This window comes from Stylophora pistillata, chromosome 5 (assembly GCF_964205215.1).
Source record: "Stylophora pistillata chromosome 5, jaStyPist1.2, whole genome shotgun sequence".
Lineage (NCBI taxonomy): Eukaryota > Metazoa > Cnidaria > Anthozoa > Scleractinia > Pocilloporidae > Stylophora > Stylophora pistillata.
The window spans coordinates 1041174-1058216 of NC_142523.1; the positions used below are offsets into that span (position 1 = coordinate 1041174).

A 17043-nucleotide genomic window follows, 5' to 3' on the forward strand; every position below is an offset into this window, starting at 1 on the left:
GCTTCTTTTAGAAAAAAACGATCGTTACAAAGCATAGGGGGTAACCTGACTTCAGCCAATGAAAATACATAACGAACGCGCGCCAAATTCTTGTATCAATATGGCGGCTCTTAGGAAATGAGTTTCTGATTAATTGTTTATGTATTTTCTTGGTGATCTCGCCGATATGTTGTCTTTTATGGAAAAGAGAAGATCCTCGGCCAAGTTAGCGGAATGGAGTCCATCAGATTGGCCAGAATCTCTTCTAGAAATGAGGGTATTTTATTACAAATATCTCCGTCTCAACATCGAAAATATTAATTAGTTACATTATTTTGTTTTATTCGTAGATCTTTTTCAAATTCTTAATTTTCAGACGATCGACAATCTGCTGCGATGTTCTATTTGCTACGAATTTTTTGACGTAGCTTTGATAATTCCAGAATGTTCCCATAACTGTAAGTTGAATTTTACTTATTAATTTTTACCTCGAAGTATGGAAAAATTACTAAAATCTGTGGAAGTTGTATTCATGTATATTTGAGAGAAACATAATTATAGAGAGGGACTTGCGATGCCCTCTCCTCATAGTGCGCCTATTTTAAGCTGAAGAATATTAGGTGGCCTTAATTATAAAGAGTAATACCGCACAAAATTCTCTTTCCAGATTGCTCACTTTGCATCCGGAGATCCCTCAGTTACGACCCAAAGTGCCCCACTTGTTCTTTGGTGAGTGTCGGTATGCTTTTATCTAACATTTTGTTATCAATTTCGCTTTGTACTTGAACATGTGAAGCCTGTGAACGATGTACATGCATGACTTCGTGTTACATGTTTGAGAAAATAATATCTACTTGAAACCATCTTTGATGGAGATAACAATATAAAAGCTTTTATTAGTGTTGGTTCGATGTCTCCCCAATTTTTTTGTAAAGCTTTTAAAGGAATAGAAAGGAATAGGACATTGTACCATAATCACAAGGGATATTTCATATGTTAACCATATTATTCCAAGCTTAGACAGGAAATGCACTTCTTATACATTTGTATTTATTCTTAATTTGGACAAATGGTTGGTTCAATTTTTACGAATTTTGTTATTAGATCCATCTTAAAATATTTCTATTTTGTTTTTCCTTACAGAAAGTCACTCCTCTCAGTTTAAAAAATAATAGGGTGTTGGATGAATTAGTCAAAAGTTTCATCAAAGTCAGGTATGTAACCTTACCACGTCAAGGATAGTGGTTCAGCCAGTCAGACAGTCAGTCAGTCAACCACAAAGTCTGTCAATCACTTAACTAGTAAGTCAATCATTTAGTGAGTCAGTAAGGCAATGAATTGGTCTGTCAGTCTGAGTCAGTCAGTTATTCAGTTTGCCTTGCTGTCGGTCCGTCTATCTGTCTGTGTGTCTAAAGGCTGATAGTTTCTAAAGAAACTGTTTGGGGCTGTGTCGGTGGGGGTAACGAAATAATTTGAATATATCAACAAAGTTGAAATGGTAATTTGGCCACCGTTACGATTATAAAAGCTGACGTTTTGAGCTAAGGGCTAACGCTCGAAATGACAGCTTTTATAATCATAATGGTGTCCAATTTACCATTTCAACTTTGTTGATATATTCAAATTATGTCTGTGTGTCTGTTTATTTGTCCATCAGTCATTCAGTCTCTCTGTCTGTCAGTGTGTCTGATTGTCTGTCAGTCATTCAGTCTGTATGTCAGACTTTCTGTCTGTTTATCTTTTACTCTTTTACTCCCAAGATCTTAGTGATAATTCTCCTTACTGTCTTTCATACAGTTGTTATGATGTAAGTTTGGAGAATCTAGCATTTGATTGACTAATAATCTCCCAATTGACATTGTTCTTTATTCTCATCACTTGGCTACTTGATATTGTATTGATAATGTAGGGAGAAATTCTTTTTTGGTCACTCACTGGAGTTGAAGGGTTAAATCATGTGATTGGTCGGTCTTTCTGTCTGTCAGTCAGTCAATCTGACCGTTTGTCTGTCCTTTTAGGCGACTGACTGCTGTGAATGTAGGGTAATGTTTATTTATGGGAAGTGGAAATCTCCAATCTTTTAATAACTATAGAGATTGCATGCAGACTAGATATTATAAAACTCAGACAGAAAGTGCACAGTACCTTTGCAAAACTCTAGTATGTTACAACTTTTTAAATATATATTGCTAGAAATGATCTTTTCCGTTTTCACCTGAGAATTATTCCATGTTTGTTTCAGAACAAAACTGTTGGAACTAACAACAAGCACTGTGCAAGTCACAAGTGTGCAGTCTGTAGACAAAAAAGGTGGCGAGCCAAAAAATAAAAAAATCATCAACACCTCCCAGACAAACACAAAAAGGAGAAAGGTATTCTTTGTTGTAATTAAACAGAGAAGAGCCACCCTGTGGATCTGTTAAATAAACCATTATTAATAATATTATTAACTTATTTGCTTGTAAAAATTAGACATTAAGAACTCTGGCCTTTTTAAAATAATTTACCAAAGGTAGTTTGTGGTGCATGTAATTTGTATTCTTTGTCTTATTCACACATTTTCATTTTACAGGCTCAGTCAAGCTCTCAAAACAGTGCCACCTTTTCAAGCCCAAATACAAAGAGACAGAAACTTGATACAGAGAATGAGCAAGGCTTCATTCCTGTTAAAGTAGCTGAAAATGATGAGGAAGAAAACTCCAGCAGAGAATCAACCCCCGAGGTTGTTGTCATTGAAATGGAAAAACAGGTGCAAGAACCACTGCCATCAGAACCACAGCCAGTGGTAATCAGTGAACACAGACCTGATGAAGGACAACCATCACAGCCACAAGATCCAGAGTTAGGTCAGTCGGGAAAGTTAGCTTATAGAGGTTTTGCATGGCAGCCATGTTGCATGGTAGGAACAATGAAAATATTATGCATAAGAAAGAAAATTTTTTCTCATTGGAAAAAATTCTATTGCTCCTGTCATGCAACATGGCTGCAGTGCAAAACCTCTATTGGCCAGAAGGCCTTCATGTATCTTACAGCAGCTTATCTTTGTTTTGATAGAACACTTCAGAGCTGCAAACTATACCTTTGATCTCCAGTCTTTCTATGTTTTTGGTAAATTTGTTTGCATTGCCTGATGATGTGAGTGTGAGTGATCTTGAGAAATTCTGTTGTGGTCCATCCCAGGACTGTTTTCAACTGCTGATGATGCGATGATACATGATCAAACGTTGCTTCCAGGCTCAAACCTTTTACAGTATGATATGTTTTTGGGTAAATATCACAATCATTCTGATGAAAATATCATTTTCTTTTGTTGTCAGCTGAGTGTCCAGTTTGCGGCGACATGATCCAGCACAGAAAAATAAATTCTCATCTTGATGCGTGCCTTAATAGAACAGAAAAGAAAAGTTCTTTACGCACTTCAAGGTATGTTAGAAAATCAATGTCTGTGCATATGAAAGAATGACATAGGGGACAAATGTCTTGGCACATTTAAGTCCTTTTCTGTAACTTCTTCATTTCTCCCCCTCTCCTCCCTCTTTGCCTCTCCCCCCTTTCCCCTTTCTCCCTCTCTTCCTCCCCCCTCTCCCCCCTTTTCCCCTCTCTTCCTCCCCCTTTTCCCCTCTCTGCCTCCCCCTTTTCCCCTCTCTGCCTCCCCCTTTTCCCCTCTCTGCCTCCCCCTTTTCCCCTCTCTGCCTCCCTCTCCCCCCTTTCCCCCTCTCTCCCTCCACCCCTCTCCCCTTCTTTCCCTTTTCTCTTCTTCCTCTCTTCATGTCTCCCCTTCTTTTCCTCTCCTTCTCTCCTCCTGTCCCCCTGTCCCTCAGTCCCCTTCTTTCCCTGTCCCCCTGTCCCTCTTATGGGATTATGATAGATAAATATTTATTGCTCTTTACTGTATTCCTTGACACAGCAGGAAAGAATCTAGCAAACCCTCAACTAGTAAATCAAGTAAATGCAAGAGTCCAGTTGATGAAGAGTTTCAAGATTCATCTACTTCTTCAAGTAATGAACTGGGATCCTCTACAACGGAGCAAGAAGTTTCTTCCATTCCCACATCATCCAACGTGACAATTAAAGGCTCTAATGCTTTGATGTAAGTCAGTTATTTAAATATAATTTATTCGCTTTTACTCTTTCTAAACCGTTTGCTTTCTTTATGCAAACATGTTTTCAATTAACACAGGTGTACTCTCCTTTCACTAACCCCTCTCCCCACAATCCCACCCTCTCTCTCCTCCCTTAAGAAAATGTGTTCTTTTTTTTGTGGGCAAATATTGTTACATGCATGTATACCAAAATAATGGTTGACACTCAATTGTTTGATCCTAAAAACGGTCAATATTTTATTAGTATTTTATGTATTTTTTGCTTGTGTTTGTTTCCTTGATCTTTAAACTCTGTTTCCAATTAATACAGTTATATTTTATATTAAATTATTTACTAGTTATTTCTATTTTTTTTAATAATCTATTTACAGCCGATTGATACAGAAAAGAAAGCCTCTTCCAAAACTTGTGTACAATGTCATGTCAGATAAAGAATTACTAAGAAGATTAAAGGAATGGAATTTGTCAACTAAGGGAAATAGATCAGTAAGTACTAAAGTGCTACATGTACATGTAGGTCTCACAATTTTATTTAATTCTGCAGTGAACTGATCAGACTAGATCAGTAATAAAATCAGGATATCACCATAATTATAATAAATCACGAACTAAAGTTTCATGAGTCATTTACTGCCCTGAATCAATGAGAAGTACATGCACATTATAGGAGTCATGTTTATGTAACTCTTTATAGTTTTATAAGTCATTTACTGCCTTGAATCAATGAGAAGTACGTGCACATTATAGGAGTCATGTTTATGGAACTCTTTATAGTTTTATAAGTCATTTACTGCCCTGAATCAATGAGAAGTACATGCACATTATAGGAGTCATGTTTATGTAACTCTTTATAGTTTTATAAGTCATTTACTGCCCTGAATCAATGAGAAGTACATGCACATTATAGCAGTCATGTTTATGTAACTCTTTATAGTTTTATAAGTCATTTACTGCCTTAAATCAATGAGAAGGACATGTACATTATAGGAGTCATGTTTATGTAACTCTTTAAAGTTTCGTAAGTCATTCTTTGCCCTAGCTGAATCAATGGGAAGTACATGCACATTATAGGGGTCATGATTATGTAACTCTTTAAAGTTTCGTGAGTCATTCTTTGCCCTAGCTGAATCAATGAGAAGTACATGCACATTATAGGAGTCACGTTTATGTAACTCTTTAAAGTTTCGTGAGTCATTCTTTGCCCTAGCTGAATCAATGAGAAGTACATGCACATTATAGGAGTCATGTTTATGTAACTCTTTAAAGTTTGGTGAGTCATTCATTGCCCTAGCTGAATCAATGAGAAGTACATGCACAGTATAGGAGTCATGTTTATGTAACTCTTTAAAGCTTCGTGAGTCATTCTTTGCCCTAGCTGAATCAATGGGAAGTACATGCACATTATAGGAGTCATGTTTATGTAGCTCTTTAAAGTTTCGTGAGTCATTCATTGCCCTAGCTGAATTAATGAGAAGTACATGCACATTATAGGAGTCATGTTTATGTAGCTCTTTAAAGTTTCGTGAGTCATTCTTTGCCCTGATTCAATGAGAAGTACAGTCATGTACATTATAGGAGTCATGTTTAATATGTAGCTCTATAAAGTTTTATGAGTCATTCATTTCCCTGAATCAATGAGAAGTTCATGTACATGTGTATGTAGCTCTATACCTCCTCTGTGACCAAAACATAATTTCTTCTTACCTTATCAGTAGAATATGAAGCAGACAAGTGATGAGAATAAAGGAAATTATCAGTTATGGGACTATTAATTAGCTGATTGAATTACCAGAAAATTCTTATTGACATAGAATATGATGGCAGGCAGTGAGGAGATTCACTAGTGAGATTTTGGGTGCAAAAGGGTAAATAGTCATCCTGTCGCATTTGATGTATGATCTGAAAAATAATATTCCAGTTGTACTGTATTAGGCGAGATTGGAAAGAAACATTATCCTCAGCATCTCTTAACACTTCAAAAGTTTGCCTCTTGTTCAACACTTTGGTGTAAACAGCGAGTATGATATAGACTTTTTTACTCAAGAAATGGTTAGATGTTCTAGTCTTCTCAGATAGGGATGAATTAATGGAGGTCCCGTCTCCTGCATCTATTAATTAGTTAATTTGGTTAGGCAGGGGACGTTAAAGAACCCACTTCACGAGATTACTGTGATGTGGTCTGGCCTGGTTACTGGGAATTGGGGGGAGGGGGCATCTGTTATATTCGCCTTTATTTGACTGTAAACTGCTTAGCAGTCTGGTAAAGTCCCTGTACAGTGTTGTAAAGCGCCTTGAATTTAAGATATGAGCGCTATATAAATAAAAGTTATTATTGTGATATTATTATTACTTCATGTTTATTAGAGTCCCTTACACTGACTTTCATAGGGCTCGACACTATTGGTAGCCCACTAGCCACAGACTAGTAGCAATTCAGTTTTGGCTAGTTGTTTTGGATTTTCATTAGCCAGTTTGGCTAGTAAGTAAACTGAAATTGTCGTGACATCTAAGTTGTCATTATAGCCACTTGGCTAGTAAGTTGAAAAGTTAGTGTCGAGCCCTGCTTCAAATTTGACTAATATTTGACTGTTGATTCCTTCCTCAGACACTTATCAAAAGACATCAAGAATTTGTAATGCTTTACAATTCACAGTGCGATTCTGAGAGACCTATGACTGGTGAGCAGTAATTTCCTCCCCTTCCACATAATTATATAAATTATTCTTCATCTGACAGTTGCTTGTAAAAAGTGTTATGTACAAGAATTTTTCATTGCTGATTATTAACACTTTCCTTCATTAAACTTTAAACTTTAATAATAAATACTCCTAAAAGGTTTTTCAGTACCTATTTACAAATATGAATGCTAACTATATCTAACAAGCTATTGTTAAATTCTAAATGCTAACTGTCACTCGATCATTCATTCATGGCAAGTTTCAGGACTTTCTTAAAGGCCTTTACAGATGTAATGTCTCTCAGGTCTTCATCTAACATGTTCCACAGAGATACTGCTCTATAGGCAAAGGACCTTTGGCTGGTAGCTGATCTGAATAATGGAATGTCAATCTTCTCATTATTACGAGTTATACGATTATGTACAGAAGATCGTTTTTTAAACTTAGCACATTAGATATTCTGGAGCTAAATTGTTGACACACTTATAAGCTATAACAGCATCTCTGAATTTGAGTATTTTTTTCAACTGGAAGCCAGTTGAGTTCATCCAGTAATGGCATTACATGGTCAAATTTCCGAGCGCCGCAGATGATTTTGCAGGCAAAATTCTGGATGAGTTGCAGCTTTTGTATGTTCTTAGATGAGGTATTATCCAACAATATTGGGATGTACAATAATAAGTAACTTAGTTCATTAATCCTAAATGCTGATAAAGTAATAAATCTTGCTCACACAGCTGCACAAATTGTTAGAGAGGTGGAGAAAAATGAGCTGACAAAGGAGAGAGAGGCAGCATCTGTTGCTGAAGCTTCAACATCTGTATGTAAACAAATAAAATTCTTTGCTTTTGTTTAGTGACTGATTTTCAGATGATGAGAAAATTCTGCAGTGTTTTTATGACTTAAGAAAGCTCAAGATGTCAAGTGGGTTATGAAAAGCTGTGGAAAATGGCAAAACATGATCAATTCAAGAATAACAAAGCTACAAACACTTTAATAATGAAGTGATGATTGTTTTCACTTAATTCTTTAAGAGTTTTTGCAGCTCTCTGGAAAGGTCCGGAGAGCTCAGTGTAATATTCTATATTGTTATAATATACTTTTTTTATACTTGGACTTGCATGTATGTGTATGTATTTTTGAGTGATGTGAAATTGCCAGTGTTAGATTCAAGATATCCTTCACCTTTGATATTATCAACAGTACTGTTGTTACTATGACTAACTTTTTTTTCTACATTTGATTCAAAAGCATAGTATTCATTTTACAAAAAATCAAAGTGAAGGAGAGATGGATGAAATTCGACAGGAATACCGTAAGTTGTCAGCACTCACACTGATTTAGTTTTACATGGCTGTATGAAGTACTGTAAGTTTCAATTAATCAGCCAGCCAACTTTGGGGATTGATGAGACTGCTTTATCTTGGTTGGGAAGTTGTGTCATCATGTTTAATTCAGCACAGGTTCCCCACCCATTTATATCTTAACCACTGGTCTACATTCAACCATTTTTGCATAATTTTGTCTCTTGGTGTCCATGTGTAATATCTCCCTCTTTTTTTTTTTGTACACATGTAAGTAATAAGGAATTACAGAATAGATTGTCATGATCATTTTATCTGTTCTTCTCTATTTTTCGTCAGTGAATCAACATAAAAATGAATTTGATAAGCTAATAGCTGATGTGCAAAAGCGAAAGAAAGGGAAAAGTAATTTATCTGTAAAAAGGACTCCAGGTTAGTGGAAGAGCTGCTATAAATAGTGTAAATTTGCCATAGTTAGGAAGAAGGAGCTCAAACTATTGGGAGTAACATCTCATGAAGACCCATGTACATGTAACTGGGATACTCAATTTGAGCATATGCTTGGCAAGGCCAATTCTAGACTTTACATCTTGAGGGTCTGCAAGTACTTTACCTACTACTTACTGGAGTTGACTGTGCTATTTGATAACCTCATAATGTCATTATTTTTATATGCATTAGAAGTATGGGCCTGTGCCCACCGGGGTAAATACATTGCACAGATTGATAAGTATTGTAGGCTTGGTTTGCGATATGGATATACCTCCAAGTACACCCCAATGACCAGCTACATCGTTTCAAGAGATAGGCAGTTATGGAACAACATCATAACCGATGCAGCTCATTCTCTTTATGACCTTCTTCCTCCACAAAGATCACGTTTTTTAAGAAGCAGGGGCCATGATTTTATCTTGCCACGTGTGAGAACCGAGAGGTTCAAGCGATGCTTTATTAATAGATGCCTATTTAATTTTGTTTAAGTCTATTTTAACTGTATAGTAGTATTGAATAGTAGCATAGAATTTTATTCTCATTGTAAACTCACATTGTTTGTCTGTGGGGGTGTTTTTAATAACGAATGAATAAAGATCTTTATTATTATTATTATTATTATTATTATTATTAATGCTTAAATTATGGGTTTGGAGGGCAGACTAAGTAAACTATTGATATAATTATACTTCATAGTCAGTGAAAGGTTGGATGTGTCAGAGACTAACCCCACTGATGAAGACATGAACAAGAAAGACCAAGGTAACATCGACACTAATGAGCAGGAAATTAATGATAACACATCAGAATCAAGTGATCAAACATACCCACCTTTCTTTAAGAAGAGCACTGCTCCTCCAGATTCATCAAAAGGCGTCAACAGTAGGACTTGTTCAGTCATTCCTGAGCCTCCATCCTCTCCAAGTCTGGTATCGTTTGAGGAGGATGAGGGTACACCATCACTAGGTTTGGAGGATAATGATTGGGTAATGTCATTTTAATTCTTTGATGTAATTGCATAATGCTAAAATTGATGTTAATATGAACAAGTGCCAAGAGAGGGAGAAATACATGAAGAAGGCACTATTGGGAAGCTTTGATTTAAGGATTTCAATGTTTTAGAGTGCAAGTTTTTATTAAGATGCCATGTGGCAACCCAAAATCATGAGAAAAGGAAAATAAAAAATAAAAATAAAAAACTGAAGAAGGAAAATAGAAAGAGGATCAGACTAAGCCACTATAAGTTCACTATTACGTCTGTAGTGTTCTGCAGATCACAAGAACTATCCCTGAAAAAAAGGATAAGCCTTCGTTAGTTATCGTTTAGGAAGTTTGACAGTACAATTTAAGGCTTGGACAACCAAATTATTAATTTTTTTCCTCCAATTTTTCCAATTTGAAATTAACAATTTAAAAAATAGTTTGTACTTGAAAATAATTTTTTATGCTTAGCGGGTTTTTATGAAGAGGGTTGATAAATTTTGAAAACAGCTTTTTTTTTTTTTCTTTTTTTCAAAAATTGACTGAATCTGAACTTGTTGCAAAATGAAAACAACAATAATTTATAACATGATGCATATGGGATGACAAGTTTGCTTGTTTTGCTTCTTAAGGAACTTAAAGATGGTGAGTCAGAGGAGCCCCTGGTTATTCCAGAAAGGTATCATATCATACACATGTACTGTAGTTTTACTGTTGGTTTATACTCTTTTCTCAGCCATTTGCCCCTTAAGACTGACTAGTATCTATAATTTCCCCCCACAGCATCCCCCCTGAATCCACATTAAGGTCATGAGGTCTATTTTACATCAAATTATATTGACTCTTAATGTTTTTGCAATATTTGTGGTATTTTGCCCTTTTTTGAATTTTTTATCACCAACCAAAGAAACTCTTGATTGTTGAACAAGTTCTACCCTGTAGCACCTTAGGTAATGTAGAGAGAACAGTATGGAGATTATGCAAAATGATGTTCAGGTGCAAAGGGTTAAACTTCTTCATCTCATGGTTCCCATTGTAGCCCAGTGATAAAAGTTGGATCAAGAGCTACAGATGGAAGAACATACGAGGACACTGTATCAAGTGACAGTGAGGAAGAGTTTCAACAAACATTTGTTAAGAATAAAAAGGTCAAATCTAACCTGTTTTAATTAATGTAGGTTTTGCCTTTAGTGCAAAATTTTCAAGTTGAATAATAATTATCCCCGTCTTCTTTGATCAGAAAGGTAACTATCTCAACTGATATCATTGGCAAGTTAAGAGAGATTGATGTTACATGTGTACTCAAATGTTATTTTCTAGTTGATCATTTTTCTAATTCTCGTCACCCTTCTTTTGAAAATGCGTAATTGTAGGGAGAATTTATGCACAAATTAATCTACAGATAGTTTCAAGTATAAAACTCTAGAAATGAATTGTAGAAAATTTTGAAGTCTTTATCAATTCAATTGTGAGAGTTTGAATTTTAAAACTAGACATGTCTTGAATACTCTCATCCAAAAGTTATATCCCTACATCTAAAAAGTTACTCTAAACTTCCTTCCACTGCCATTTTGGCCATATCCCAATTTTAAGACATAAATTTGCAAAAAGAAGTTCTAATTGGTTCAAAAAGTTTAATTGGTTATTCAAACGTCATCCACTGATAATAAACCTCAAACATTTTATTTTTTTCAAAGAAGCAGTGAAAGTGGATCTCCATAAGCATGATGACATGGGTTGAACTAACAACGTGATTTAATGTAGAAAAATCTGTTTATATCTGATACATAGAGAAGTTGTGTTGCTTCACTCCCCAATCTTAGGTTTGCTTAGTCTGTAAATATCTGTAGAATTATATCCTTCTGTATTATTTTTAATAATAATAGTGTGATAAGTGAGGCACAGCTAACTATTAGTAAGAAATTATTTTAGTGTAAGGCACCATCTTATTTTTCATTGAAAGTAACAGGTTGAATAATTCTGACCCAATGTTTACAGTGATTTGAGTGAAAGAGCCATAAAGGAAAAAAAAAGACATTGTGGACTACACTCTCTGTTGTCTTTGTTGCATTACTTTATTTTCTCTTTTTTTTTTGTTTCTGAGATCTCTCCAGTTATAGTTCATCTACCTGTACACACTTTCCCTCTGTGTTTAAAGTGCCTATGACAGTTATTTTTTTTTCTATTTTACATCAAATTATATTGACTCTTAATGTTTTTGCAATATTTGTGGTATTTTGCCCTTTTTTGAATTTTTTATCAAGCTCTTTAATCCGCAGATAAAATGTCTGGCCGAGCAAAGAGGGACTGGGCGCCATGACGTCACAGTAGGAATCTTAGGGAGAGAAATACTCTTCATTGAGTCAGGGGTATTTGAAAAACCCCAAACTACACATCGAAATGGCATTTTTTGGCTAAAAAGTGTAAACAGTAGCTTCCACACTCACTTTGCTTTTTTGATAAACTTGTTGTTACTACCGTTATGTCACAGGTTCCAGTACTCTTTAACGCGGCTAAAGAGATACAGGGAGCCTAGGTTCGATACAGTTTCAGACTTTTATCGCCTTGTAAAATAACAAAGATACATCAGAATCACCCATAAATCTTACTAGGCACCCCCCTACATACCATCTATAAAAATAGGTGTCATAGGGACTTTAAATATGAATCCTCTTACACCCCCCCCAAAAATTTAATGTTTTACTTGGGCTACCTGTGGAAATACCCAAGTCTTAGAATGCCAAGCAGTCATCATCTACCTTCCTCAAAAGGCACTTCTGACATTTCTCTACAGGTGCTGATTACAACAGTGTAAACACTGTCATGCAATGCAAGGTGGCAAAGAAAACACTTTTATGCCTTACCTTGATGATTGAATCCACTCTATGTAACACCAATCATGTAACCCATATTTGCATACAGAAAAACAAACAGACTTTTTGCACAACATTCATGCAACGCAATGTACCTAGTGTTTCTGTGGTGCTCCCATAATAATAGTGCTAATGCTCTATTCCCAGTTACTCTTAAGAAGCCCAAGTGAAAGCTGCAGTACGGCCTCTCATTTTTTATATATTTTTCAAAGGGTTGATTTATCAACAGAAAAGAAGTGAGCACACTTAAAGACAATTGTGATAATTTGTTTCATTCTTTTAAAGTTTGTATGGCTATCAAGGACTTTGACATCTTAATATGAGAAGAAAAGGTCTGAGAAGAAATAGTAAAAATGTTATTTCATGTAATGTGATGTAATGTCAGTTATTTACAGGCAAAAGCCATAACACAAGTTGTGTAATACCCCATGAAACAAAATAACAGTGCAGTAACAAAAATTTAGTAACATTCTAATACTTGAGCAATATAAGCAAATAATTTAAAAAAAAGAATTTTTGTAATCTTTTATTTTCTCTTTGGATATGCAACTTGAGCTGGAATCATTGTTTCTTGATGTAAAATTTTCTAATCTCAGTTATTTTATGAATCAATTCCTATCTATATCTTGTAAACAGAAGTCATGCCCACCTTTTCATACCTTCTACAAATGACCACGAACAGAACATACTAAATTAATGAGTTACTACAATCCGAAAACAAGCAGTACAATGTAATTAAAACCTTTCACAGCTTTTCACAAGTACTTAAAACTGCATTATTTTCAACTACCCCCCCCCCCCCTTCAATTTAAGTGATCACATTTTGAAAGCTGACTAGCTTGCCTGCCAGGTACAAACCGAGAAGGAAGGTGCAAGAGAGCACAAACCAATAAGGACTCTCTCGCTTGCGTTTTTCTGTACTTCAGCCAGTTTGCTTGTTTCTACTTGCACTCCTTCTGGCAATTTGTGTTATTTTACTTTTCTCTGACTGGTTGTTGTGATAACTGTGGTCTTGGTCCCTTTCCTTTGCACTATTTTACTCTTCTCTGATTGGTTGCTGAGATGACTTTGGTCTTGTTTTGATGATATTCAATTGAAATGCACACTATTGCATACATGTGCTACAGTCTTCCTGTATGACTTTGCATGTATCTTTAGGACCACTCAACATCATCCTAGTGTCTTAATAATTATTATTATTAGTGAGAAAAAACCAATGCACACATTCAGTCACTTGATCAGGATAATTTAACAGTGTGCTTTGAGACTTGTTGGAAAGAGATATACATTGCATCGATTCTCTCTAAAACACAACTTTCTGTCTCAATTCTAAGAAAATATTTCAGCAAATTGAACATTTAAATGGCAGCACCAACTAAACTGTTCCATCTTGGGGAGAAAGCAATCTAAGAGAGGTGTCTGTAAGGTGCACCAGCAGCTTTTAAAGGGGATTTTGTTTGTCAGAAAAAGGTTCTTGTTCTCCTCTAATGACAAAAAATACAAATTGTTCCTAATAATTACTGTATCAATATAAAAATAATTCTAATGTCAGGAGCTCTCATCCTGATTATTTACTCCATTACTTGTAAATTCAGAGCCAAGAGAAGGTCCTGGGTCTGTACCATCTTCTGACAGTGGTCTGGGCGAATTCCTGTCTGGTGTGACAGATGGTGAATTTTCAGGTTTTAAAAGTTTATAATCTGTTATAATCACAGTGATGTTTCCTACAGTGACAGCCATGTGCTGTGCACTGCTTCTGTCAATGTTTTTGAGTCGAGGCCTGCAAAATTCAATAATTTAAATACAGGTTACTATGTATCATTTCACATTCTCATGTGGGAAAGGATTTGTGTGGGCACATGTTGGATACTTTCCTCCCACATTTTTTGCTGGTATCTTGAATAAAGTTACAATACAGGGTTTGGAACAAGTGAAAAAATGGTACAAAATAGGAATAGCAAAGCAGTATCAGAGGCTAAAGGTTCTCATTTAGTGCCAACTGGTGGCTATTTTGACTTCTGAGCCACCTACTTTTCAGAAAAGGTGTGTGAACAGAAAAATGATAATCAAAACAATTCCCTGCACCACAACAAGACATTGATGAGTCAGGAGACTATCAAGACAACTTGAGAGAGCTTGAGGCTAACTTGTGACAGCCTGACATCCCACCCAAGATGTGTGCTACAAAAACAAGTATGAGGTTCACCAATGTGGAAAGCCATTTGATTTCTGTACAAGCCCACAGTACATAAAAAAGCTCATAATCAAGAAAAGACTTTTTACAGAAAATGCTCAATTATAATTTGTGTAGCTTACCTTAACTTTTTAAAAGGTCTTTTAGTCACAGCCTTTTTTAAGGGAGGAGGTGATGTAACAAACTGTTGAGCGACTTGCTGAGCTACTAACTGAGAATTAAGTTTAGGTTTCCTGGTAATACAATGAAAAAAAATAAACATTAATTGTCACACACTGATTTAACTTCCAAGATCCAATTATTACCAACATGACAATTTCATAATTTGATTAAATAAGCTTTAATCTTTGATCCACATAAAGAAGATACCACAACAATTTCCTTGCTTCAGTCAAATAAAAAAACTCTGTGAATGAGTCACATGTTGCTTTTTATTCAAAATAAGTCAAATTGTCCATCTAGGAATTATCTACCACATAGCCCTCATCTTTAAAACTCTCTGAGAAGTAAAAACGAATTAAATCACTTCCTGTCCAATTTAAATTCTGCCCCTTCAGACAGGAAATTGAAAAAAATTAATTCCCAGCAGAAATTTCAGTCATGCCAAATGGGTAATAAGAGGAAGAGCAAACAGGAGAAAAAAATACTTCCCACTCAGCCTCATCATATCCTTTATCTAACAAATAAAACTATAAACAAATTAATTAAGCTATGGCATCACTACGACAAAACAGTCTGGATTTTCCAGACAGCATCACAACATGTACATTCCGAGGAGGGTCGGGTGAGGAGCTATTGATACACCACAAAAGTAACGTTTCGAGGCCATCATAGAGTAACAAAAAGTCTCTTGTAATCATGAAATGAGTCACGCATCTATTGAAAGTGCAATAACTACAAAAGGCGAAAGATTGACCACAAAAATCCAAAGACTCAACCAGGCATCTGTTTCGAATCTTTTGAAGTTGACGTATGGTAGATCGTGTTCGATTCTCATGCACATGGTGTTTGGTTTTGTATAATCCACAAAAACCAGATCGAATTGCAATTTTTTTCTTTCTTTCACCTTTTGAAATGATTCTCCCTAATGTTTATTTGCCATTTTCATTCAGAACTTAACAAAAACATGCTCCAGATGCGTGAAGCATGGCAAACACATTGCGACCGTAATTTTCTGTCCTCCAGACAGTAATTACGGAGAACAAACAAATACTCTATTTGCCACGCGTTACCTTGTGGATGTTCCCTTCCTAACATCGCACATCGCACATTTAAAGGCTTCGGCTCCATTTCTGTACGTACAAACACTACAGTCCCAGTAATTCTCATCTGTGCTCGGCCTTAACACTTTACGAATCCTGCGGTGAGACAAAATAGTTCAAACACTCGAGAAATTTCAATTGCTCTAAGCTTGCACACGAGTAATTCGATTGCTCGATGAACTTTATTTTCTAAAACTTCTCGTCACCTCTCTGATGAAAGGAAAAGATATTCATATCTACTAACACCTTAGACTCCAGCATTTCATTTCCTTTCACTCTTGATAGCTTAAATGAATGACAATCTCGCAATAGTTTTGCAGTGCTCGTTTTCCAACAAAAACACTAGGATTCAAGGGACAAATTCGACTTGATGCACGCGCTGTAATCGTATCAAACTTCGACTTAAAAACGCTACAAAAGCTTCCTTACTTGACTGGACTTTTCTTCTCCACCTTCTCCTCCATACTGCTTGAGAAAGAAGCTCCAGTATAGAGAAATTTATCTATTTTTTTTCTTGAAAATTTCTCTTAATGTTATCCTCTGCTCCCGTTTGTATACAGGCACGGCTTACGGCCAACAACCAATCACAGGGCAGGACGACCGGCGGAACCTCAGAACAATAGCTTGCCTAATATGGCTCGTGAAAGCGTGACTTCCCTTGAGTCTGGCTTCCCGCGAAAATTTCATTCACAGGAAGCGGAAATGAAATAACACGTTGGAATTTCAAATATTTCTGACGAATTGAGAGATTACTTCTTCTTAAGTTCAGATCCATTGGAACAAGAAACCTTGCTAAAAATTGCATTACAGCTCAGACTTTGAGGACCATTTTTACAGGTACCCAAAGTGTAAGATTGAGAAGAGTTCGAAGAGAATTGGATGGGAGGGAAAGACAATTCTCCTCGTGGGAGGGTAATAATAATAATAATAATAATAATAATAATAATAATAATAATAATAATAATAATAATTGAATATTTATATTGCGCAAATTAACATGTGGTTATGATCAAATGCGCATCACAACACTTTTCGGGGGACTTTGGCCAGACTGCATCAGCAGTTTACAAACAATCGAAGGAAACTTATTTGAAGATGCCCCCTCCCCCCAATTCCCAATAAACAGGCCAGACCACATCACAGTAATCTCGTGAGTGGGTTCTTTAACGTCCCCTGC

At 35.9% G+C, this 17043-nt stretch overlaps 2 protein-coding genes across 3 annotated transcripts; one reads left to right on the forward strand and one right to left on the reverse strand.

Annotated features, from left to right (window-relative positions):
• Positions 1 to 8: 8 nt before the first annotated feature.
• LOC111330769 (E3 ubiquitin-protein ligase RAD18) lies at positions 9 to 11586 on the forward strand. Of its 2 annotated transcripts, none has more exons than XM_022935705.2 (16): positions 9 to 256; positions 356 to 437; positions 647 to 708; positions 1123 to 1193; positions 2222 to 2351; positions 2552 to 2825; positions 3297 to 3402; positions 3887 to 4069; positions 4454 to 4568; positions 6688 to 6760; positions 7498 to 7580; positions 8012 to 8075; positions 8404 to 8496; positions 9253 to 9542; positions 10170 to 10216; positions 10577 to 11586. In XM_022935705.2, the coding sequence occupies exons 1-16, from the start codon at positions 140 to 142 to the stop codon at positions 10704 to 10706; spliced, it is 1920 nt and encodes a 639-aa protein (XP_022791440.2). In that variant the 5' UTR covers positions 9 to 139; the 3' UTR covers positions 10707 to 11586. The 2 variants fall into 2 exon arrangements, with proteins under 2 accessions (XP_022791440.2, XP_022791441.2); XM_022935706.2 differs by having other exon boundaries at positions 3890 to 4069.
• Positions 11587 to 12909: 1323 nt separating this feature from the next.
• On the reverse strand, positions 12910 to 16452 carry LOC111330806 (YY1-associated factor 2). Its single transcript, XM_022935760.2, has 4 exons — positions 16296 to 16452; positions 15837 to 15962; positions 14727 to 14837; positions 12910 to 14190 (listed from the first exon to the last, which is right to left on the reverse strand). Exons 1-4 carry the CDS (start codon positions 16328 to 16330, stop codon positions 13959 to 13961), a joined length of 504 nt encoding a protein of 167 aa, XP_022791495.1. The 5' UTR covers positions 16331 to 16452; the 3' UTR covers positions 12910 to 13958.
• Positions 16453 to 17043: the final 591 nt, after the last annotated feature.